The sequence below is a fragment of the Triturus cristatus genome, chromosome 7 (genome assembly GCF_964204655.1).
Source record: "Triturus cristatus chromosome 7, aTriCri1.1, whole genome shotgun sequence".
NCBI lineage: Eukaryota > Metazoa > Chordata > Amphibia > Caudata > Salamandridae > Triturus > Triturus cristatus.
This window is the reverse complement of record NC_140590.1, coordinates 1,454,672,066-1,454,698,631: the sequence shown is the minus strand read 5'-3', so window position 1 is coordinate 1,454,698,631 and position 26,566 is coordinate 1,454,672,066. Positions and strand designations below refer to the sequence as shown.

General features: G+C 42.0%; 1 protein-coding gene across 1 annotated transcript in view; it reads right to left on the bottom strand.

Annotated features, from left to right (window-relative positions):
- The window catches only part of LOC146812188 (bactericidal permeability-increasing protein-like), a 445,329-nt gene that overhangs the window by 250,168 nt on the left and 168,595 nt on the right, over positions 1 to 26,566 (bottom strand). Inside the window, exons 6-7 of the mRNA XM_085619207.1 lie at positions 7,775 to 7,838; positions 6,290 to 6,381 (exon numbers count right to left, since the gene is read on the bottom strand). Of these exons, the coding sequence (XP_085475333.1) occupies positions 6,290 to 6,381; positions 7,775 to 7,838 (156 nt within the window). The remainder of the gene's footprint in view (positions 1 to 6,289; positions 6,382 to 7,774; positions 7,839 to 26,566) is intronic.

The window sequence follows — 26,566 nt, the reverse complement described above, 5'->3', positions numbered from 1 at the left end:
CGGGATAACAAGGGGCATTATCAGACTCTGGGATTGCCAGGTAGGGGCTAACAGCAAAGTCCAGTCCAAATTTCAGTTGCCACTGGTATATGGGAATTGCACAGAAAAAAATTCTTGCAACTTTTTGTTTCCCATAAGCCAGTTGACCCTTGGAGTCCACGTCTTAGGGCTGGGTGCAAGCGGAAGGAGGTCTAGTCCTTAAGAGCTATTCAAAGGTCACAGACTACTACTCTTCAGTTCTTTCAAAAGTCCAGAAAGTGTACTGTCCAAGTTCCTTGGGGTGCTGAATTGATGCCTGGCACCAGCTAAGGATGTGAATAACTACTTGGCACTCCCCAAGTAATGGGGTGAAAGTTCCCAGGAACAACCCTACCAACATTTTGTCATGTGTCAGGACATTTTCAAGATGGCAAAGATTTTCGGCCACATTAAATTGGGCCTCTTAATGTTGAAGGTGTGTAGGGGAGTGTACTCTGATAATAACCAGTGTCATGGTAGACAGTCAGAATATCGAGTTTTTAATGTCCACTTGCACTAATAGTGAGTGCAAAATATCGTGATACAAAAATATCTACTGTCAGAATATCGAGGAAAAAAATATCGAGTCTAAGGTAAGTAATATAGTTTTTAACAATATCAAAGTCATTAATATCGTTAAAAAAAATATCGAAGTCATTAATATCGTTTGCAAAAATATAGTTGTCAAAAATATCGTTTTTTTAGTTAGTGCTATGTATTTAAGTATGTATTTTAAATGTATGTGTTCTATTTTTTTGTCTAAGTATTTCATTTGTTTTTTAATATATGTGTTAAATTTGTAGAAGTTATTAGTTTTATTTTTGGTATATTTTGCGTTTTAGTTCCGTAGCGGGTTGTGGGTTCATAGGTGAATAGGGTGGGAAGTAATTTAATTATACACAATTTATTAGTAATTTTTAGAAGTTATTAATTTTGTTTTTAATTACATTTGGCGTTTTAGTTCTGTAGCGGGTTGTGGGTTTTTAGGGGAATAGGGTGGGAAGTAATTTAATTATAATTAATTAGTTAATTATTATTTTTTATTAATTAATATTTATGTATTTAATATTTTATATTGTTCATTGTGGTAATTAATGTATTATTAATTGTTTATTAATTGATTAATTATTAATAATGAATTGGTAATTATCTTAATATTGTCATTTTTAAGGAGTGGGTTGTGGGTTGATAGGGGAGTAGGGTGGGAAGTAATTTAATTATAGTTAATTAATTAATATTTGTATTAATTAATATTTATGTATTTAATAATTTATATTGTTAATTGTGGTAATTAATTTATTATTAAATATTTATTATTTGGTTGCTAATTATTATTAATTAATTGATAATTATGTTAATTGTGCCTTCTTTAGGAGCGGGTTGTGGGTTGATATGGGAGTAGGGTGAGAAGTAATTTAATTTTAATTAAGTTGTTTATATTTTTAATATAATATTTATTTAATGTTATTTTATAGTGTTAACTGTGTGAATTAATGTATTATTAATTGTTTTAATTTGCTGGTTAATTGTTATTAATTAATTAATAAATTGATAATTAATTATGTTAATTGTGTTATATTTTACAACATTGGTGGTGTCATTTATAGGGGAGTTAAATTATTTGTATTAATTAATATTTATATATTTAATAATTTATATCTGACCGGAAGCAGACGCTGTGACAATACTGTGACTGTACCCGCCTTGGCTCGCATCCTGGCTGTAGACCGCAAACGCGGCTGGTTAACTTCTATATGCCCACACCGAATATCCTTGATCCTGGCAAGTCCTCACTCTATCAAACCTCGAGTGCTAATATAACTTATACCTGGAAAGCACGCATTCGTCCCACGACTTGCTAAACACCTTACTCGCCATCAGTCACAGCGTCATACCCATTGTTTGGGCTCTTCCAATTGGTGCCATTGCGCATTCCAGCACCTCATCCCACATGGGATAGGATCACACTTAGTGCCACTGTGTGCTACGATACACACCTTCAACGTTGAGGCCATGCTACCCCAATCAGGGCATACGTCCATTGACCACATAGGTTATTGTAAACAGGCATTTTAATTTAAATGTCCTGAAGATGATCCTTGCACCTATTTAAGGGATCGAAATGCCGTCGACACTTTGTACACCATATACACTTTTCAAATTGTTATGTTAAATGTGTAATGGTGTCTCAAGTATATTTTGCTTGTTTCATTTGAAATGTGCTCTAAACAAACAAATCCTTTACTTTATGTTGTACGTCCTTCCTTTCTAAGTTGGATGCAGGTTTGTGTCCCACTTATATTGTTTTCCATGTATTACTTGTAATACATCCTTTAATTGCATATTAAATCCCTGTCCGGCTGGACAGAGGTATATAGTACTGACTGAGTCTATATTTATTAACTCGAATTTCATTATTGTCTTGGGACCATTGTCTTTAGAAACAGTTAACTTACCCAAGGTCCCTGACCGATTGCTATTGGGCCCCCTTGTCTTTTTCATAGCAGGAAATACCTATCTGGCTTTTCATAAGGAAACACAGGAATGCTGTGTGAACCATCTCTGAAACTCAAGAACAGACTTGCTATTTATGGATTTAGGTTAAAATGTTAATATAGCACTTAGAAATAACTTGAGGGTGTTAGGACGATAGGAAATCAATCACAATGTTAGAGTTTTTCTTGCTGTTTTTATTTTCTGTAACATGCTTAGATGCATTAATTTTCATATTCTGTATGTTCCCATCAACATTTTATGCACTAGGGGGACGATTACGATGGCGGAAGGACGCCGACCGAGAGATTCCCCCTGCCAAATTAGGATGGTGGGGGGAATCTCACCGTGACCATCGCGGTCGCAAAGACCGTCCGCCACGGAACTGCCACAGGCAATCCTCCTGATTGCCTGGCGGAGCGGTCTTCACCGGTAAAATGGCGGTGGTGCCTAGCAGGCACCATCTGCCAAATTACGATGAAGGCTGGAGACAGACTTTCTATGGCAGTTGATTGGGTTTGAGGGCCGGTGGCGGGCCCCCCTTGTGTTGGGGGAGGCCAGGGTGCTGGTCATTTTCGCATCGCGGCGGGTGCTGCTGTCAGCAGCAACCACCGCAATGTTAAGATGCAGGATCCGACCGCCACGGTCCGGCGCATGCATGGCGGACGGTCCCGATTTCCACCAGAATGGCAGACGGACTCCAGTCCGTTCGCCATCCTAATGAGCCCCTAGGTTAGGATTTTAAAATAAACTATTTTAAAATATGTCCTGTTTCTTCAGTGAAATTCTTGACTGTGGTATTTATTAACAAAGATGGTTTTGAGTGCCACTGTGCCCCTCAACTCATCTTTTAGGACTGATTGTTACCAGGAAATACTTGCCACATGGTATTGCTAAGTGGTTTGTATATGGTGTGCAGCCCAACTGAATTTTTAATTCTTATTGGCACATTGACTAAGTACTTGCACCAGGGTGTTACAAATCTGAGATCTGTGACTATGTGGCAGGTAACCCCAGAGAACGCATCACCACAGTGGAAAAGTTTTTTGGACCTTGTCACTGTAAGTACATGGTAACATTAATTTTCTTTCTATCGCACTTTTAAATACCATGCACCCTGGCTTGTGGGCTGCAATGCCTGCATAGGGGTGATTTGCTAACATTTAAAAGGGAGGTCTTTATCTGTTAAATAGGGTTATTTTAACAGGTCGCATGGCAGGTTTTACACTGCAGAAGTCGGGCTACACAAGTTAAGCATCAAGCCATGTTTGCACTGCCATTATAGTGGATGGTACAATAGGTGCTGCAATCCACAAGTGGCATTTAACTTCAAGACCCTGGGTGCACTTATTACAGCATATACTAGGGACCTACAGGCAAAGTTAAATGTTCCAACTAGGGTAAAGCCAATTTAACAATGTTTACAGAGGAGCACAGGCATTATACTCCTGGTTAGCAGGGATAAAGTGCACAAAGTTTTAAAACCAGCAAAAATAGGGTCCAACAAAAGGCAAAATATCTGGAGTGGCAACACAGAAAAGGCAGCTTTCCTAATATCATTAATACAACAAGCAACTGCAAAGGCTATAAGTTTCGCCTCTAGGACCTATTGGCTTTTTTGTATTTATTTGCCAATCCAACTCAGATTTACAAATAAAAAGTAAAAAGTGAGGATTTTTGGGGATATCGTATCAGGGAAAGCAACATAGGTGAAAAAGTGCAGAAGCAACACAGCAGCAGACCGGACAGGGAGGAAGGAACACAGGGATGGTGCAGAGCCAACATAGGTGGCTGGTGGTAACATGGAAGATCTGGGTCAGGAGGGAGCAACATGGAGGGTGTACTTGGAGCCAATGGGTGAGAAGGATATCAATACAGAGCGCACACAGCAGGGGAGAATAACAAACTGGTGGGAGAAGGAAGACAATGTGGAGCTGGGAGAGTGGAGAAGCACATAGGCAAGAATGTAATCAGGAGGGTATAAGTAAATAAGGGTGAGTGCATCGTGGAGGGGCACACAGAAGAATCACGCAGGTGAGAGGAGCACAGAGGGGAAGACAAGGAAACTAGGGAGACAGCTGGAAAACCTATGCACTTTTGTTGAGTACATAAACAAAAAGAAAAAAAATAGCTTCTGAAAAAGCAAGCAGTAATAAATCCAAGCATTACTGTAGTGACAAACACAAGAAATGGAAGGAAAGGCCACACCCACTAATGAATAAGAAATAAGCAAATGAAAGTGACAATGAGGCCAACCAATGGTAAGTAATGGGGGGCTCTAAGCCCACTGTAAGCTAACGATACGTCTTGCAACAGATTGCACATGTGCTATTTGGTAGGAAAGACTTACAAAGGAGTGGGAGGGCAAAGTACCAAGGGCACTAACTTCCCTAAAAACAATTAATCTACACTATAAGCCTAGGTGATGTGTAGTAAATGTGCATATTTCACTGTGGTTGTGTCTCGTTTGTGGTGAAAATCTTTTCTGCAGCACGATTGGTTCAACAGTCCAATAGGTTCTGGTATGAACAGTGTCAAAAACAAAGCAAAAACCAAAGGAAATGATGGACGGAGTGTTGAACATTGCAAGCACTCACCCCCAGTCAACTGATCTGGGTTTAATCCATCACCGTTCTTTAGCCCACTCTGCCACCCCAGTTCAGACATGGCCATATGCAAATCAGTCTGGGCCTGTGCCTCATGGGAACAGTCCAGCCCGAACTGCCAAGCCATGTCTTCACTGGACCGTAAACAAGATTCCTAGGACCGGTTTCTGGCATTTCAGCCGTCTTCAGCCAGGCTTGTTTGAATCCAGTGGCAAAGTGAGCAAGGGACTCACGTCTGAGCATACCCTGCCAACTTATGGCGAACAAAGCAAAAACCAAAGGAAATGATGGACGGAGTGTTGAACATTGCAAGCACTCACCCCCAGTCAACTGATCTGGGTTTAATCCATCACCGTTCTTTAGCCCACTCTGCCACCCCAGTTCAGACATGGCCATATGCAAATCAGTCTGGGCCTGTGCCTCATGGGAACAGTCCAGCCCGAACTGCCAAGCCATGTCTTCACTGGACCGTAAACAAGATTCCTAGGACCGGTTTCTGGCATTTCAGCCGTCTTCAGCCAGGCTTGTTTGAATCCAGTGGCAAAGTGAGCAAGGGACTCACGTCTGAGCATACCCTGCCAACTTATGGCGAACAAAGCAAAAACCAAAGGAAATGATGGACGGAGTGTTGAACATTGCAAGCACTCACCCCCAGTCAACTGATCTGGGTTTAATCCATCACCGTTCTTTAGCCCACTCTGCCACCCCAGTTCAGACATGGCCATATGCAAATCAGTCTGGCCCTGTGCCTCATGGGAACAGTCCAGCCCGAACTGCCAAGCCATGTCTTCCCTGGACCGTAAACAAGATTCCTAGGACCGGTTTCTGGCATTTCAGCCGTCTTCAGCCAGGCTTGTTTGAATCCAGTGGCAAAGTGAGCAAGGGACTCACGTCTGAGCATACCCTGCCAACTTATGGCGAACAAAGCAAAAACCAAAGGAAATGATGGACGGAGTGTTGAACATTGCAAGCACTCACCCCCAGTCAACTGATCTGGGTTTAATCCATCACCGTTCTTTAGCCCACTCTGCCACCCCAGTTCAGACATGGCCATATGCAAATCAGTCTGGCCCTGTGCCTCATGGGAACAGTCCAGTGTCAAAAACAAGGCAAACACCCCCCACTATCAGTAATACATTCAGGTCTTCCATCTTGTCTCTATTTTATATTACCTTCAGATCCACATCAACTGACTCTGCTGTAACATCTGGTGGACCAATTAGCGAATAGTCAATTCCAGCTGTGTGGTCTAGTTTTACTGTGACTGAAAAATATAAGCAAGTTATTTAGAGAAGGCGGGCTGGGAAAGAAAGAAAAAAAGAAAGAAAGAAAGAAAGAAAGAAAGAGCAACATAGAGAAATAGAGAGAAATAAAGAGATGAAAGAAAGAAAAAGAAAGCAACAAAAATAGAAAGAGAAAGAGAGGGAGAGAGAAAGAGAAAGAGCCAGAACAAATGAGAGTTAGAAAAAGACAATCAAAGTAAGTAAGTAAGTAATGTATTTCTAGATTGCGTGAATGCCGAGCATCTTAGCACTAACATGCTCTGGAAGATGAGGAGACTTATTTAACAGTGGGGACAGAAAAACTGGTCTTTAGAGTTTTCTGAAACAGAGCCTGTTCATTTGAGACCTAAGGGAAAAAAGGCAAGGAATTCCATAGCGTACCCGCCAAGTATGAGAAACTGTTGCCACCCCACTAGCGATGACCACCAACTGAGCATTGGAAGACCTTAGATCACATTGAGGACAATACCAAGCAAAGATTTTCTGGAAGCCCAGGAGTCCGTGTCCATGCAGTGCCTTGTGCACAATGGCTTGAATGTCCTGAAAAGGAACCAGTGGAGGCCCCTAGTGCTGTTTGATATGGAGCCAAATTTGGGGATTTTTAAAAGCAGATGAGCTGCAGCGTTCTGCAGAGACTGAAGCTTCGATTGAAGTTGTTTGTCTATTCCTAAATAGAGAGCATTACAATAGTCTATCTTGGATAAAATCAAGGCAACTTACCATTTTTACATATCAAATGGAATGAATGGAAAAACCTTTTTCGCTACATTCAAAAGACAAAAACACAAAGATGTGGTGCAGTTGATCTGTTCACAGAAACAGAGCAGGTTAATAAATATGACCCCAAGATTTTTCACTTTAGGGACAGGAGATCGACAAGGACTGGAATCAGAAGGCAACCAGGAATCGTTCCAGAAAGATATGTTGTTTCTAAAACGTATCACCTCAGTTTTCTCTGTATTTAACTTTAGATGGTACTCCTTGATCCAGCTAGTGATGCGCGATAGACAGTCGTTAAACTGTCTAGCCACATTATTTACATCAGATTTAATTGCTACGACTATCTGCATATCATCAGCATTAAAGAAAGAAAACAAGATAAAAAATTAAAGAGAGAGGCAGAAAAATAGAAATAATAAAGAATAGAAAATAAGAGAGAGAAAGAGACAAAATAGAAAAGAGCGAATAAGGAAGAGAAAAATAAAGAAAGAAGGAAGAAAAAAGTAAAAATAGAAGAACTAATGAAATAATTGAAGATCTATGTGGGAACAAGAGAATAGAAAAGTGATGGTAAAAGGAAAAAGGAGCATGAAAGAGAACAGAAAAGCACCACAAAATAAGTATGAAAGAGAAAAATTGACACATTCATCATACCATCCAGAGTCTCCAGGAAAGGCTGCAGTTTGGTTTTGATGGAGTCAGAAACAACAGGGCATATCTGTTGGAAAAATAAGAAATACATTGTCAAAACCAGAAGTCTATTACCCCTGCTGTCCAGCTCATTGAAAAATGAAGTTTCACCCACTGACAAACTTCCTGTACAATAAGGAAGCAGTCTAATAAAATTAAATACAATGAAAATGGTCTTCAGATAAACTTAAATTTGACAGAAGGCCATCATTATGGTCACCAATGGCCTAGATGGAAATTATTTTCGTGAGCTGAAACACGTTTGAAGTGAGGGAATCATAATGGACAATTACAAAGTGAGCTGTAGCACAGATCTGTATTTTACTATTGTTCTGTGCCTAATAGCCAATTGGAAAGGTGTCCTCCAGTGGAGGCCCCTCCATTAGGGTGGAGGAGCACCGCCTCACCCCCGCCACCACCTGCAAATAAAACGATAATAACATTTTTAACCCTTTTTTTACTGTTTTATTTTAATCCCCCTGGACCTGCCCCAGGACTCTGACATGTCTTGGGGGAAGATCCAGGGGGATGACACTGTGTTGGGGGAATGGTAGTGCACACCCTTGTCCCTTCACTGCATATGCAGGTTCGGCTGGCCGTTTCAGGCCCGCCAAACACCTCATGCGCAGTGAAGCTTTCTCCAATCCCAGCTGCGTTGCTGGGGCTGGAGAAAGCAGGCACAGGCTCCCAGGGTGCCTGGGAGCACAAAGTCCCAGCACTCAGGCCAATCCTGATGCTGCTTTCATGCTGCATTATGATTGACCGCATTGCAGTCTGGGAGCCTGTCCCAGAAGCAGGAAGGGCGCAATGGCGTGGACAATGAAGGCGGAGGTGATCAGGTGTTTGTTTTTTTTAAATTTCATTTATATTTTGTCCCCCTAGACAAGCTCCCGCCTCTGACCCGCCCCGCCACTTTGGCAGGGACGGGCCGCTGCTGGTTTACTCTCTGCCAAAGTGTTAGAGCTTGGCGTTTTTTAACTTTTTTCCTTCAGACCACCTGTTTTTGCTGATATAATTTTTGCTGGCCCTAGGACTCTGCACACTTTACCACTGCTAACCAGTGCTAAAGTGCTTTTGCTCCTTCCCTAAAACCTGGTAACATTGACTTGCACCCAATTGGAATATTTAATGTTTCTTGTCCCTGGTAAAATGGCACTACCTGTGCCCAAGGCCATTAAATGAAATGCTCCTAGTAGGCCTGGAGCACCGGCTGTGCCACCCACATAAGTAGCACTTTAAACATGCCTCAGGCCAGCCATTGCAGAGCCTCTGTGTGTAGTTTTAAACTACCATTTCAACTTGGCCAAGTAAACCCACTGTATGGCTAAAAACATCCTTTTTAATACATGTACGTCACCCCTAGGGTAGGCTTTGGACAGCCCAGAGGGTAGGATGCAATGTATTTAAAAACTTTGGACATGTACCTTTACGTTTTACATGTCCTGGTATTGAAAAACTCTTACATTCATTTTTTCACTACTGAAAGGCCTACGTCTCCCATAGGATAATATTGGTGTTACTTTATTTACATTTTATGAATGTAATTCCCAAATAGGAAGAGGCAACCCCTTCATGTTTAGTATCTCTGGAATTGCAATTTCAAATCGGTTAAGTTGATTTTAAGTTATAATTTTGAAAATGCAACTCTTAGAAAGTTTTTTCTTTCCTTTACCATTTGGTACCTGCAGTCTGTCTCTGGGTCACATGATTGGGCATGGGTGACAGTTGAGCTTTGTGTATTCCTCCTAGTCAGCCACACACAATGGGGAGCTTAGGTGTGAGTGAAAAAGTCATCACTGGCAGGATGGGAGGGAGGAGCTGGGCCCAGCACAACTTGCACTTGATTTGACTGTGTCCTGTCTCCTTACAAAGAGCTGCATATGCCTTGTAGTTGGTCTGGAGCCAGGGTCAGGAAGGGAGGGCATCTGTGCACTTACATAAAGGCAAGCCTCTACAAGCTTCAGACAAGTTTAAATGCACAAATATGTATAAATACTGGACCTCAGATACCAACTCTTCAGTACACTTCTGGACCTGTGGCTACTCTGCCAGGAAGAAGGGCTGCTGTTATGCTGAAAAGGGCTACCACTCTGGCAGACTGCTACTCTGAGGGAACTGATGCCCTGTTGTGCAAACCAGCTGCATGCTTCCCTCTTGCCTGGGGAGAAAGAACAGGACCTACAACTTCATCTTGAACCCAGGACACCAGAGTGACTCAAAGGGCTAATCCGCTAGCCTCATGATCTGAGCCTCAGGGACATAAAAGGCTCCCCAACGTCCTGCCCCAGCCCCTGGACCCAGCTGCAGCGGGTTCTTGACCCCCAAGTAGAGTCCCTCATGTCCTGGACCCTTGGTGTGGCTCACAGTAGCTGAATTCAAGCTTTTGGGCTCTTTGCTACTGCCAACGGGTCAGTTTGCACTGAGACCTCAGCACCCACACTGCGATTGAGTGCGAAGCTCCGTCAGCCTGATCTTCACTCTCCTGCTTCGACTGCTGCGTTGTCTGCCAAATCGAAGCTCGGGCTAAACCCACCCATAACACCTGTCATACTCTTTGTGCTATATCAATAGCAGCCCACAATGCTTTCCTTGCTCCTCCCGGCCCCCTCCAATGTCAACGGCACACTTGACATTGACTGTGAGAAGGTAAACTTCAGCAGGCCTAACCTCGTGACTGTATCCGACCTGCGCTCTGTCGCGGTCGGCCTGAAAGTGTGACTTTGACCCGGTCCAGTGCAAAAAGATATGCAACCTGGTTGTCGTTTTATGCTTTCTGGCGCTATTGTAACCTAGAACTCCGGTTCCACCGATTGGATTTTTGTCATTTTGATCTTGTTTTATTTATTCAATTGTACCCAATTTTTCTAACTTGGTGTGGGTTCCTTTTGTGTAGAGGTTTTGACTTATTGCTGTTTGAGGTGTTGCACAAATACTTTACACATTGTCGCTAAGTTAAGCCTGACCACTCTGTGCTAAGCTATCAGAGAATTGAGCATAGGTTAACTTAGGGTTGGCTTGTGCCCCACCCTGACAAGGATTTATGGTTGCTGCATGACCTGGGCTCATACCCTAGTCAACCAACAACCCAATTTCACACACAAAGTCAATAATAACAAAAATGCCAGGTGCTTTCAGATAGAAGCAACACAATCTAGTTCAACAATATTACTTACACATCAAACAATAAAATAGTTTTTCTTACGCCATGAACCTTCATTTAACCTGTGCAATTTGATATCACTGCTTCTATAGTTAAATAGTCAATGATTATCAGTGTGAATCACAAGCATTATATTACAATGGCTCAATTTCAAAATGGAGGATCAAATGGGGAAAGCTCCGAAATGTCTGAATTACGCCTCAATTTAAATACATAAATCTGTGGATGTTTCTTAAGGTAAAAGAACAGAAGGGACACTTTAGTATTAACACTGTAAACAGCTCAAGGAGCATGACACGTTGACCTAAACATTACACAATCTATTTTTATTAATCATAATGTAACATCCCCATATACTTAAATTATTATGTCGGTAAAAAATTGTAGATTAAGAAATAAGAAGATATCATTTAACTTATTTTAAAATTAACGCAGTATCAGATGTACGTATATGCATATTGTAAAAACCTTCGAAAACCCTCCTAAAATATACAATGCATTGTTCATCAGAAAATACTCTTTGAATTAATCATTAAAATTCAGCCTGACTTGTACAAACAATAGAAAAGGTTTCAACCTATGCTATTGACAATGCATTGCAACTGTGCCATTTTAATTTTGGCTTATATGGGAAAATATAACTTTAGCAAAGGTCAAACTGGGAGTCAGACTAAACAGTATCCCCCAGTGGGATACTGCTTCTGCCTGTTAGCAAATGGTTTGGTGTTCCCACATCAGGCTACATTTTACCAGTCAGAATGTCTGGCCAGAAGAATCCATTGCAGATCAAGCAGCATTCAAATCTAATCCCCAGTCCGAAGCTCCCACACCACTCTCTAACAGGGAACAGGGGCACTTGGCTGCTTGCCCCCCACCATGGGTGCTGGGAGTGGTGCTCCCCCTAAAATAACTATGCTGCAGTTTGGAAAGTGAATGAGCAATAAAAAATCCATTTATATTTTGCTATTATCTGGTCACAGAAGTCAAATATTAGGCTCTGTGTCCTGGGAAAATGATGCTTATTCTGCTAATGTAGAGATTGATGTTTACTTTTATTGCTCTTACTGGTAAGCAGGATGGTTTTGTAATGTAAATTATATGACAATCTTGATGAGGGTAGGCTGGTGGATTTTTTTTCTCTAACAACAAAACTTGAACTCTACAAATAAAATATGTTGGCACTTGCACAAATCAAGAAACTTTACTTGGTGATGGGTAAATAAACAAGCACTAGCAAAACCGATAGGTGTAGCCTATGCAGGAGCTATTGGCATTGTCAATGTTTTGTTTAGCTATGTGTTAGCTATGTTGGGCAGCATGGCCGAGATCTGTTGGATTTGCTAATGCATGCTTGTTTTGTTATTCCAAGAAAACTCCACAATTTGCACAGTTGGACAATGTGTGATGCAATATTCAGATTTACTTGAAAATGATTTAGGATGACTACCTAAGTGTTTATTAGGGGGCCTTTGAAATTCCTAAACTGATGCCCTAATATGTCTGAATTCAGCTCTCATTACTACAATTATTCCACAAGCCTTTTTAAAAATAATTCTTTAACTAAAGGGTTTCAAAGTTTGGGATTTTCAAACGTTTTGTTTAGCTCTTTTTAGAGATCTCGCTATATGTTGGAACTTGGAGCCAACAGGATGGTTGGCCCCCATATGGGTGTATGGGCCAGTACGAGGGATGAAAGAGTCTTAAACTGGGTACATGAGCTTCCTCTTTAGGGCTCAGGAGATTGTTCTTGTGAGGCTGTGCTCGGGCTTGTGAGGTGGAGGTGGGATATTTCACTAGCTGGTGTAGTTCTAGGCATTTATTTTCTTCGAACTAAAGGGCATATGAAGCGTGGTGTTAGGTAAAACTTGCTAAAGCCACGCTTCGCCATTCTGAAAACTCAAGGATGCGCAGTATTCAGAAGAATGTGGTGCACCATTGCGTTTCCCCTAGCGCTGGTGCTAAATCTAGCTGCCTAGCGCCAATGCAGGCCCCCTTGCACCATAGTGCAAGGGTGTATGGTGCAAGGGTGTCTGCGTTGGGGGGAAAGATTGTGTATGTGACCCTTCCTGCAGCTAAACAATCCAGAATGCTAAGTGTAGCTTGAAAGGGGGCCTTATTTAACCCCTTCAGTGCCCGCCCCTTTCCCCGCCCTGTGCCGGCCGTTTCATTAGCGGGCGGGGTTTGTGACGAGCTGGTCTCGTCATGGGCACAGCGCAACCGCGGCCCATGACGAGACCAGCTCGTCACGGGCATTGAAGAGGTTAAAAGGCAGCTGTAAACCACGTTATGTGGCTTAACACCCTCTTGTAATAAGGCAAAGGGTTTATCGCCACAGGAATGTCATTAAAAGTGAGGTTCCTGTGGCGGAAGGGGCTTGTAAATATACCCCTTAATTTGGCAAGATTTCTCTGGGCAGTAGAGGTTTATTTGTTTCACTACAAGTGGAGAGAGAAAATCGGTGAAGGGATTCCAAAGTTGGGGTTCACTGGCTGGCCCTCGTTTGCACAGGAGTATGCTAAGTATAAACATTAATTTAACAGTCTTCTGTAAGAATGAAACACAGCTGTCGATAGAGCAACATTGATTAATATCTTTGTGAGTATTACTTGAAATTATGGTCACTTAAAGAATGTGATTGCACAGCTGCTGCATATGCACATATGTATGTGACGCACTTGCCAAATGATGACATTTGATGCTTAATTTACACACTTGAACAAGAAACATTTAGCTGATCTATCAAAGGGATCAAAAGTTAATAAACTTGAACCTGGGTACAGGAACGATGGACAATTTATGAAAGTGAACTGGTACCTTCAGCTGTGGATTTCTCTAATTAGTGGTGGAAATGTTGCCCAGATAGCGTGAACACCTAATGGACTGGGGTTTTCGCTGCAGCCGGAAACAAAAACTGGAAAGACTTAATGTAATTAAAAACGGGAGGATGAAATAAATCAGTATTAAAACAAATTAATGTTCACATCACAGACACTGCTCTCAATGATACAGCAAACAAATCAGAAATATGCAGCATCTTTTTAAGGCCCCATGTCTTGAAAGATAAAGTATTCATGTTTAGCTGTTCACACGTTTACGTGACATTAAGCTGTGAGCAGATTCGGGACACGGATATTCGGAGTTATTAGCAAAATGCAGGTTCCCATTTGGGCGCTCCCTCTCTTCTAGTAACAAGCCCACTTTTATATGCCATATGCTGCTCTCAGGATCCGCCTGTGGCTCTTTTTGATGGTGCAAGAAGGCCATTGCCTCAGCGTCCATTGACATGAAAGTGTGCGAGATTTGTACCTTCAATGGTAATTCTTAGATGGTTGGTACAAAGGAGAGCGGCCAGTAGCCACGCTACAATAAGGTGCTATGGGACAGATTTATGTTCCCTGGTGCATCCCTGCAAATCAGCAGGGATGCGCCAGGGAAGATGCGTCACGCAAGTTTGCTCTTGCGCCACCGCAGATTCGCCGCATTTACAATGCGGTGCATCGTGGCGCAAGGACAAGCAGATGCGTGACGCATCTGCCGGCGTAAGCTTGGCGCAGTGCTGAAGTTGTGTCGCAAGCGCGACGCAACTCCAGCACTGTTCCAACCTACCCTATCACTAACATGGTGCGTCACGCCTTACGCCTGCTTCAAGCAGGCATAAGGATTTGACGCACCAGCGTCGGAAAAGTAACTGCGTGAAATCTTGTCGATTTCACTGCGTCACTTTTCCAAAGCTTTTTCTGAAGTAACGCCCACCCTGCATACATTAAACCTGACGCAGGTTTAATGTGGCGCAGGGCTTTACAACGTGACGCATCTCCCTAGATGCGTCACGTTGTAAATCTGGCGCAGCATGGCGCTTGCTTTGCGCCGCCGCTGCATCACAAAAGTGACGCAACGGTGGCGCAAAAGTGGCGCACGGGGCTTGTAAATCTGCCCCTATGTACTTAGGGCTTTAACATGGGCAGAAATGTGCAATTATTGAAGTAAGTTTTGCTCTCAAGAAGCATGACTTTATCAGACAGCCTTTTTGCTTCATTTAACGAGAGTGTGATCCACTAAAGAGTTGTAATAAAAACGTAGATTATTTCCTTTCACTTACTTTTAATGTGGGTGACCTGTGAGTCCATTACAGACATTTTGTAGAGAAATGTTGTGTTTAAGTTTCATGCAGCATCCATATAAAAAGTGTCTTTTAGATCAAAACAGGACCTCCCTTATGAGAAATGGGAGGGTGTCACAGAGATAATTTCCAGTAATATTAGTGAGCTGCTGCTGCGTTACAATAGTGAAAACACACATCACTATCCCCGAATATTAGGTGTAAACACATTTAGGATTTGGAGTAGTGTGCCTGTGCACTTTCAGTGACTTGGCCAAAGAGGGCACGAAAGACCTGAAATTGGATCATAAATTCAAAATTGTCCCGAACGGGGGCCCCAACACACATTTAGCCCAGGGGCCCCAAAATACTTAAGATGTTCCTGCCCAAAGTAAGTTGTTGACTTGTGTTGGTGGCGGTGTTGCTTCACCAGACGAAGACTTAAAGAATAAATACTCTGCGGAATATACCGATATACCATTTAAAATAAATCTCCGAACACGGTCTCTCTAAACTTATTTATTAATATTGATTAACTGGTGGTAGTGCTACTTGCATACGGTGCACTTCTATAATTCGGGGAGCTAACAATATAGCCTTCATGGTACCCCTTTCTTTGGTACTGTGATCGTTTAACAGGTTCAGTGTAGAATGAAACGGGACTTATTTGTGCTTGCCCTTCCTTGTGCTTTCTTGTTGGTTCATTTTTTTGGGTTGTTCACGCTGTGCTTCACAGCTTCAGAACATAATAACGTCCCTTGCTCCATTATTATTATATACTTGTGTGCCAATGTAATTGTTTGAGACCTTTTAGAACTGAATATCTGTATTGGTCGTCTCTGCTGATACAAAAGCACCAATATTTTATGTTATGAGTATACCGTGCCCATGTCTATTTCCATACCCTTACTGGATTTTCATCACCTTGTTGTGTTTGTTGCAGTTAAATTACTGAAGAATGTTAAATTACTGAATAATTAATGGTTTTAGTTAATGTGAAAAACAGAACTTGTCCATGCACCGAAACATACACACTGAGTTCTTCATTACATGAATTGCCTAGCTTGTTACTGTGGTGTAGGCAAACAAAGATGGCATTTCAGCACTTGTGAGGCCTGCTCCTACTTCCCGGCATTCCCTGCCACGGCATTATGGGAGCGGAAGAGCGGGCCGCCCTTGCTGCAGTGAAGGTGCGAGCAAACCGGCGATTCTACAGAGAAAATACAAGCATTAGCATTGCCTAAGTCAACAGGTGTCACCTAGCAGCGCATGAAGCCTATAAAATGACACGGCCAAGGCAACGTGTAATCAAGTCTTTTTTTTTAAATTACTGATGGGAGAAAAGTGATGGATTGGTACATTTTTAAAAAAACGAGACCACTTAATAAATCTGTGCATCAAAAGAATTAACAGTTGCTACCTGAAAATTATGTTCGATTGTCTGTGGCGGCTGGGTGTATTCCTGAGGGATGTGGATGTAAAGTCACAATGTGAGTCTCACTGTAGCGTCTGCTCTGTCGTGCTTCCAAAGAACACTGTGAATTCCAGAAAAAAGTAGTTCCTAAAACAGATCCTAAAATGGGAGCAGTAGAAGGATAGTAAGGAGGCGTGCCTGACAAGACTTCCTTGGGAAAATATCGCTAACCCAGCTTCGTCATATTGACAACCAGGGTTAGCGATATTTAAAATCACGTTAAGTATGCCTTAACGCAGGAATTTAATGTCTGTTAAATTCCTGACTAAGGCATACCTAACATGGGGGGTTGATTGTGTGGCTAAGACCACAGGGCCTATCATCTAGGATATTGCCGTTTTCCACCATGGAAAACGGCAATATCCCCACTATATCTGTAATTTTAATCGCCTCGGTGATGCGCGTTGCTGATAACGCGCTAACCGGGCGATAAATTCCAGAGATAGCCGGCGATAAATATGTAAGCGCTAAGCGCGCTTTGCGATATTTATCGCCGGACCTTGATAATATGCCCCACTGATACAACACAGCTGAAAGAAGCAGAACATATCTACTTGTCCATGACATTTAAATGACCAAGGCCTTAAGGCAAAATATAACAAGGTCAAGATCCCTTTCCTTCTAGACAATGGCTATCTTCAGAGCTTCCCATATCACATCTTTACAATGAATAAGACTTGGGTTTTGGCTTCTCTGCATTCATGCTCCATCTTTTCCACATTGTGGCATCTCTGTACTAAACCCCATTTTCCCTAGTTTTAACTATGTTGCTGACAGTCTTTTCAAACCAGAACTTTTGATCGCCTCATCTAGTCAGGTCTACCAACCTCTGCCTGGCATTATGGGTCTGCAACAGCAACCAGACAGAATGTTTCTCATCTGCACCTCTCTTAATCCAGTATATAAAATCCTTATGGATTAGACCCGTTCTTTGATCTTAAAACACAACTTTGTGCCTGCTAAACACAGCAGCAAGCATCCCTGGCTTTTGCTGCATGAGATGCGCTGACCTCTTTCCTCCGGGTGAAAGTGCTTTCATCAAAGACATCAATCTCAGGTCACCATGAATCTGGATGCAAGGTCTGAGAAGTAGCTGGCACATCCTAGTTAGATACACCCACATTACAGTCTTCCCAACACAGTCAGCTCCCTATTAAGGGTTTACAAATAAGGGGCCTCTGGATCCCCAGACATCCCATTTTGCTTAAACCTGGAAACTGGAAGAGTGAAGAAGAAATTGCTTACATTACCAAGGCTTCTGAATAGACCTGAATGAGAATCTCTTCAAAACACTCTGGTTCAGGTATAAATGTTGTTCTAGTTGCTGTTGGAAACACTATCCCTCATGCATATATTTTCCCTTATTGCAAGGGTTTACATGCATAATTGAAACTTTGATGTAAAGTTCTTCTTCAGCTCTGGGTCTTTTAGTGATGGCACATTCTATCAGGTACCCTGCAGCTTATGTCCCATCCCCCCTGTTTCCGCCAATCGAGATTTGAAACTTCCTGCTTAGATCTATAAGTTCTGTGATTTTCCATTCACATACGCTACAGAAATCCCACCTAACACCTTGATGCTTTGCCACCTATGTATTGAGTTCTTCTTAGCTTTTACTGCCACGTACGGTATTATATTTAGCCTTCAAAAATCTGCTTTAAAACATCTTCAAATAATGATTTTTTGGTTCACATACTACCTCTTATCTTTTTCGAAGCACAGCCAACCACTCTAATTGTTTCACAAAAGGCATTGTTGGTTTCTTCTGACCCTAATACCAACATTTCAGGAAGGTACGGTTAATTGCCTTCAGAAAAAGTGAGAAGGGTCAGTTTCTTCATTTGCTATTCACTGGGGTCGACGCACAGCCATCTCAATCATGAAAAGCAGCAACTCTTGCTGTGCACCTTCAACTGATCCCAAACACTGGAGTGATCACCTCCCTCCAGGTCATAGGGACACTGATTCCAGTTCTGTAGTTTTGAAAGAGCCTAAACCTGTGCTTTCTTTACTAATGGAAACCGTGCCTTTGCTTCAGAAATAAAGAACTGCATTTAAAAGGTGACATGCACATTTCTGTGCCACAGAGTGAAAACATGAGCTCTTGAAATTCACAGACTTCAGTCAGACACTTTAATTTAGCAATTTATGTAACCCATGGTGCAAGTAATTCATAGTTTGATTTAAATGTGTTTAGTTAGATGTTGTTCTCACTATGAAAATGTGACTCTAACTTGTGAAAACTGTTAAATGTGCATTAGTAGAAAATAACTTGCATTTGAATTAGCAGGACATTTTATAATGTAGAAAACAGAACCAGCTCGTGATTCAGCTTGGTCTGTTAGTTTCTGTCGACCTTAAAGATAAGCAAAGGAATGTTTTTCTCTCTGTGCGAAGAGAACAGTGGCATGATTTACAGCTGTGACCTCGGTCTGAGTTTTATCTCTGTAGTTGCTGGAAATGTTGAACAAAGCCTCATTTAATTCTTTGCTTTAGTGACAACAGAAAATCACATATTTCAAAAGTGCATTACCAAGTTTAATGTTTCTTGCTTAGTTAAAAAAAAGGTTATTTTGCAGTTCATGTCATGTGTGTAGTTAGAAATAAAATGTCTCTTTTAAAAGGAAGGTTAGGAGATGAAATTGTATTAAATAAGATGCAGAATGTACCGTGGGAAGGATCTTTGCCTGTCTGAGAGATGATTTATGAAATCTGCAGATGGGTGGAGGCATCCTTTTGGAGAATGCTGGATTACAGTTGGAGGAAAAGAAAGTCACGTCACATGCTTTGTAACATTATTATTTGATAAACGCGTTCCTAGTTAGGAGTTTCAGAGAGCAGAGGGGGAGAGAGGAGAGAGAAGAAGCGGAGACAGGACACCTTCCAGAACACAGGCAGGAAGACTTTCAGAGCCCTTTGAGAGAGACAGACAGACAGAGATTTAGAAACGCAAAGCTGCAGAAGAGTTTCAGACTCCAACACAGAAATGAAGGAGAGGGCAGAAGTGATTTATAGATGCAGAGAAGGAGAGGGCAGACCTTTGATGGAAAACAGAACGTAGGCAGACGTAGGCAGATTAGATGTAGTTTTAGTTCCATTCTGATTTTTGCTTTGACTCATTGGCTTTGCCAAGGATTATTTGCTCTATCCTTTGTTTCCCTTCATGGGAGAGTCTGCAATTATTAATTATTCATTGGCTTATGCTAACTCACTCTTGCTTCTGGAACTTTTCAGGAGTTCTGACTGACATCTTTTGAGCCCCATTGTCTTAGAATAGGGATTATTTCCTTTATGGAACGCGCTGTTTGCAAATTATGATGCTTTGTGCTAATCAAAATTTTCTGTTATCAATTCTGTAACCTGATTGATACCTGACTACTGAATGAAGAGTTAGATTCTTACATTTTGATTGGAAAATAAATCCCTTTAAAACTGCTCATAACTCTCATTATTGGCTAAAATGTCTATTTGCATTCCATGAATTGCTCATGTTTATGTAGAAGCTCCCTGGTTATAAACGGTGGCAAAGATCCATTGACCTTTAGCGGCAATCAGGGTAACGGTAACCAGAGGCAATGGTGTCACATTTCCTAGATTTTCCAAAGCAAGATTACTGTGGGATTACCGCTGGAACAGTTTCATGCCATAAACTAATGTCCTCTGGTTGTTGCAGTTTTGCTTTGTCTCTCATTATCTAATTAGATTAACACACCTAAAAACAATCATTTGAAGGAGAAATGTTCCGGACATTAATCAGTGTTCCTAATGATCTGAAGTGAAGTTGTCAGCCTAACACGCACATCTGTAAACCTGTGCCATATATGGGGGGCTAGCCTCATATAGGCGTTATGGGTATGTCATGACACTGAGGTTTTGCAAGTGCTGCCACAACTATTTCAAATCCCCCTGAAGTGCCCTAGGGTGTTCAGTTATGGGGGTGGTAGAGGATGAGAAGCCCGAGCACTAGGTTGCTTTGGGAACAAAAGCTGGAGTTGCTAGGGGCTTCCATCACTTCCTGCCCATATGATGGCTCACCTGCAAATTACAATAGCCACCGAAGCCCTAAAAGCCGTTGATGCAAACACTGGAAATTAGCAGAGAGAAACATGGGTGGTGGGTTTATTGGAGTTATGGTTGTGGCCCTCTATTTCTGCCATATTGTAGACCATTACGTGTCCAGGTGGTGGCCACATGACTGAAATCAAAGCAGAAAAGAGTCAGTAGGACCTCCAGGTCCAGCCCTCTATTTCTGGACTTGAACTTTCATACCCACTTATCTGAATCTGATAGGTTATTGGTCCCTTGTGGAAGAGTTATAAGTAGACTGGAAAATGTTGTAACACAGCATGAGTGCCTGTAACCTGATGTCCTACTGGAGCCGGGCCCCGGCAGAAGAGAGTGTTGTAGTTCTGGATTCTTAGAAGGTATTCTCCACCTTCTTCAAAGAGGGAGTCCCCAGATAACAACAGACTAAAGCAGTGGCTCTCACTTGGAATAAGGTGTGAAATCAGCTCCCTATTTCAATCTCTAACCCAGAAGAATAACTTTGTAAAATGTTACTTGCCTTACATCTTCAATGTTACAGCCTTAAATCCTCTTAAAATGTACTCCCATACCATAACGTGTGTCTCATGATACTGATGAGAAGATGGCCGTGTTAGAACATAGAGAGAACTCTCTTTCAAAGATATGCTCACAGTGGTGGCTCCTAAGTGGAACGTACAAACGGTCAATAGTAGAAAGTTGTCTGGATCTCCTTTCCGGTCATCCTCTCCAATAGAAGTGACACTTACACAAAGAAGATATTTGAAGGGCTATTACAAAGAAATCAACACTAGAAGCAAATGTGTTTTGGTAGGAAAAATGCAGGATATGCAAGAAAACAGAGGATAAAATATGAACATTGTGGGCAGTGTCAAAGTGTTGGTCATATTGGATGGAGATGACTGCTCAGAAGAAAAAAAAGAAATGTGGTTAAAGATGCTCACCTTGTAAGGACAACATATTGAGCTTCAGGGAAAGAAGGACAGTGCAGAAAATAGGTAATTGAGGAATACATAGAGTAGTTTACTACCAGAACGGAGGGGGACAATATACAAGGATAGCTGAAGGAGCCCAACTCTCCAGATGCAACACATTGGACAAATTTGTAAAAAACGGAACTTTGCACACTGATTGACATTGTGTTTGTGCATGGTCAATGTAAGGAAATGCCTCTTTTTGCATGATCACCCCCAAAGTTTTGATGTAGCTGGTTTTTCAACTCTGAGAGTGCACTTAGGACTGTTAACAAGACCTCAGGGCCACAGTGCTCCAACCAATTACAAAATATATGTTGGATTAGCTACCCCCATTGGCAGAAATTGACTTACTTATAAGTCAATGGTATATGGCACCAAGGGTACCCAGGACATGTAATTTGGAGTGCTGTCAATGCTTTCTGCAGCTCCCTGTCTGCTGACTAAAGATGGGGAAGAGAAAGGGGAACCTGGTGAACACCATCAATAAAAATGCCAAGAACTCAGAACAATATCCTGGAATTTTTAAACATCGCTGTGGGGGCTTTATCGTAGGAAATTACACGGATGGAAGACCAATTGGCCTCTCTCCCTACCACTACACTCAGTAAGACCCCAGGCATGGAGCCCCCGGGCAGAGAGGCTTTGGCCAAGACTTGTTTTAACAGATCCACAAACGGATTGCCTCCATCAGAGTCAAACCTGCAGGCTTGCCCTTCATCTGGTAATGCTCAGACCATTTTCCAGGTTGCACCCATTGGGTCTAAGTATAAAACACCTACCTCCATGAAACATCTACCCTTGATGAGAAAAACTGGTCGGAGAAGTAAGAAGACTACGGTCACGAAAGCTGTTCCTGCAGGCCCTGATGGCACTTCAACCTCCCTACAGTATATTGTCTTGAAAACTTTGGGGGTGTTGAGTCTCTTGAGGCCCATTTCATCGGTTTGGAGGACAGGCTAGGAAAAATGGAGGGAGGGCTGGGTAATGTTGTCAGTGCTAGAGAACAAGGAGCATAGAATGCGCACTTTGAGTATACCTTCACGACCCCCCCGCCCCGTTTTGGAGGGCACTTGTCCCTCTAACAATTTACTGGCAAAATGGAATAGCTTGCAAAATAGTTTGAATATTGGTCTACCTGTAACCCCTAGTGACTCTTTGAAAAGCAGTGGAATTCACTCCTTAAAGTACCCCTGCCCAGGCCTACTCTTTTAACATTAATGGTCCAACCCCCTCGAAATTGGTGATGCAATTACCCCCGGTCTCAGCGCCCTATATCCTTTTTGTACTGGCTAATGTACCACCTATTAGAGAGGGCAAGGAAGAGAGCTGTAGTCAGATTAAAAACAAGGAGACTCACTGGCTCTCGAAATGGTTGAGCCTCTCATCTTCTTTCTTGTATTATGAAATCATTATGGTACACAGGGTGGGCTGCATCTTTTAAAGGATGACCCAGAGATGATTGTACTGTAATCCCATGGAATCATCTGCTTACAAAAGACTTGGGATGTTAAAGGACACTTGAGAATGGACAATTACACAACCTATTCCATGAATGCTGTGTCCTCGTTTCACGGTAAAGGGGGTCCTTGTAACCTTTGTTTAATTTGGTCTAGGATGTGATATGGAGACTGTTCCCATTGACACACCCTACATTATATGTGTGCTTTTAAGTTTTGGCAACATTATCTTGTTAGTTACCACTACGCTTTGTCAATTGACAACCCTGCCATTGATCTAAATAACGTTTTAGAAGTTTACTCATTATCCTCATTTAAACCCATAACAATTTTAATCTTATATTTTAATGTGCACCCTTGCATGGTATGTAGTCGGACTGTGGAGAACGAAGCTTCATGTCCTGTTTCTGACGAGGTGCATTTTACTCACTCCCTTGCAGGGGGAGTTCTTAATATTGTCTGAATTTAACCTTATTAATTTGTTATCTAGGAAGGAGTTCTTTTCTGATGGCCTAGTTCCTATGAAGAGGCCTTCACACTACGATTGACTAAATCATTGTGTCAACGAGTCTATTTGGTTCACTTAATGATTTTAAAACAATGTCTAGTGCTTTCAGTGATTATAACCCGTTATGTGCTGAGCTTAGAGGGGACGCGTTAGCCAACAAGAAGTCCCACATGCACAAGGAGTGCTTACACTAAAGGAGCAGGGCCACAAGTTAAGCTGGGCCAAGATATTTCCTGATGATTTATTAAAGAACCTGGAAACATCTTGCTACACAAACTTCGATATTTGGTTACAGTTAGAGAGTTTTAATTATGACGTTCTGGACTCATTTAAGGGTATTGGGTCAGATATCAAGATGGCCCTTACTAGGATGAGACGTGTGCCCATTAACTCAGGACCCAAGTGTTTTGGTAAGAAATGTTCTAATTCCCATAAGGCCCTGCTGGTGGCCCTCCATCGGAAACTGAGATGTATAGCAGCAGTAAGGGAGGCTAGGCACATGCACTCAGCCACGTGTAAGGAACACAGAAATTCCCTGAAAAGGGAGGCCTGGGAGGATCTAACGGCTGCTTGCTCGCTCAGGGACAGCTCAGAGTTCTGGGGGATAGTAAACCAGCCCTTTTTCCATAGAGATGCCCAGCCTAAACTGGCCTTAACTATTCCCTCCCAAGCCAGGGTAGGCCATTTTCAGTCTGTAGATAAAGAGAAAAGTGTATTTCCCTTGTCTTTTCACCACAACAGGATGGAGGTACACCTCTTTAACTGGGAGCAAGTTAAAGATGCTATTCAGGCCTTGCCATCCGGGAAAGCTCCCGGCCCGGATGGAGTCCCCTGAGATCTCTATAAAGCCCATGAGCATCTCTGGGCCCCTATTATTAACCAAAACCTGAATGCAATAGCTCGGGGTCAAATTCCCTCTTCATGGGAAAATTTGGTAATTGTCCCAATGTATAATAAAGGGAATAGAGCCGATCCAGCTTGCTAGTAGATGCAGAAGTTAAAATCATTGGCCGCATCCTGTTGAATCAGCCGACAGAGCGGGCCGAGGAGCACAACATACTGACAGACATTCAATACAGTTTTAGACCAGGACAGGGGATGATTGAACAAAACCTTAATCTCCATTTACTAACTAACAAGTACACCACAGTTAAGAAGGGCTCCATTCACTTGGCCTTTATGGACCTCAGCATGGCCTTTGACACTCTCAACAGATTGAAGCTCTGGGCTGTGCTGGGGTCCCTGGGGTTGATAATATACTTGTCATTGTCACTTTTCTGCATGATTTACACTCGAGGCTTAAGGCCTCTGTAATATTCGACCCCAATGGGGAGTGCACTCCACACTTTAGGTTAGCCAGGGGAGGTCGCCAGGGCTGTATTTTAACACTGATTTTTTTTTGCATATCAGTACTGAGTACTTCCGTGTGGAACAGTGTAAGGATGTACCTAAGGTGGATGACAGATACCTTGCTATATGCTGACGATCAGTCCTTATAGCGTGCATGGCTAATAGCCTTCATTATTTGCTCGGCTTGATTATTTTATTTATGGATAGCCTGGGCTCGAAACCAATTTTTCCAAATCTTATACTATGGAACTTGGCCCGGCTTAAACAAAATCTAAAACCTATTCGATCAAAGGTTATCAAATTGGCAGGGTTGATACATTCTGTTATCTGGGCTATTACTGGATCCTAATTGAACTGGCTATTTCTGCTTAATGCCCAGGCACAGTCCCTTAACAGATCATCACATAGAATTGAGGAGCTCTCTAGGTGTCTTGGCCGGACCCATATTAGATTAATCATTGATCTTTATAAAACTAAATGTTTTCTGCAGTGAGCTTTGGCTGTTAGATTTGGGGATATAAGGAATGTAATTAAATCAGGTGACGGAAACATACATTCCTGCCCCAAAGTGTCCCTATGGAGATTGTGAATGAGGAACTGGGAATTGGCTATATTTCTGATTATATTCAAACCCATCTGATAATATTATGTCTGTCACTTTAGATCAAGTAGGAATTTGAATGTATTAGAAGGATCCTAAGAGAATGCCTTGGCCTGGAGAGATGAATCCACATTCCTTGGTTAAACTAAACTAAATGCACCTTGAGTAAGCTATGTAAACCCAAGTTATTCTCAGATCAAAAACTATTACCAAAGCAGACATCCTTTTGGTCAGGCAAGCGTTTTTATGCAAAGCTCAGGAAACAGTGTGATGCTTAAAAGTTCATTTATCCTCTATTTTCTGATTAAATCCTTAAACCTCACTGAATCATACTTGCTGCTTTATATGCCAGCTCATAACAGACGACTCTTAACTTATTTTTGTCTGAACTTATTTCTCCAGCTACTAGTGGGTTGGCAAAAGCCTTCTGAGCCTCCACTTTGCACTTGTGACCTTGCTGCTATGTTTGATACCTTGCACATTGTTTTTATGGGCCCGATATTCTCCAGATTATGTTTTAAGTATATTCACCTGTTGTTTTTGGCAGTGGAATTCACACAAGTTACACCTGCCTTATTATATCTGAAAATTCACATGCGGTCTGTTCCCATGTCTCTTTCTTTTTAGCAGGGGAGTTTCATTCATATGTATGAGATATTATGAGGTACCATTTGCTTATGTGGATGGATGTCGCTTTGTTATATTAGTATCTTTGTTTTTATGTACTTCTATGACGTATTTTATTCACATCAAATAAAGTGATTATTGATTGAGATGCCAAGACCCTGTCAGACAGTCAGTTTCCCGTCACCACGGGAGGGAAACAATTTCTGCCATCTATCTCACCCCCAGAGCTGGAATACACATCCTTGCCTGGAAAAGTTAACAACTCTGGCTCAGAGGAAAAGGGTTTGCCTTTGGGCCCAGGGAAGGCCAATGGTTGTTAACTGCTGACCACTTACTAAGGATTATGCAGATGGGAGTAGGCTCGAACAGTTAGCAGAACAAATGGCAGCTTTAGCACTACCTCATTTGACTTGGATATCAAAGGGAGAGATTCTCCTATTCATCTGCTGAAAGTCATGC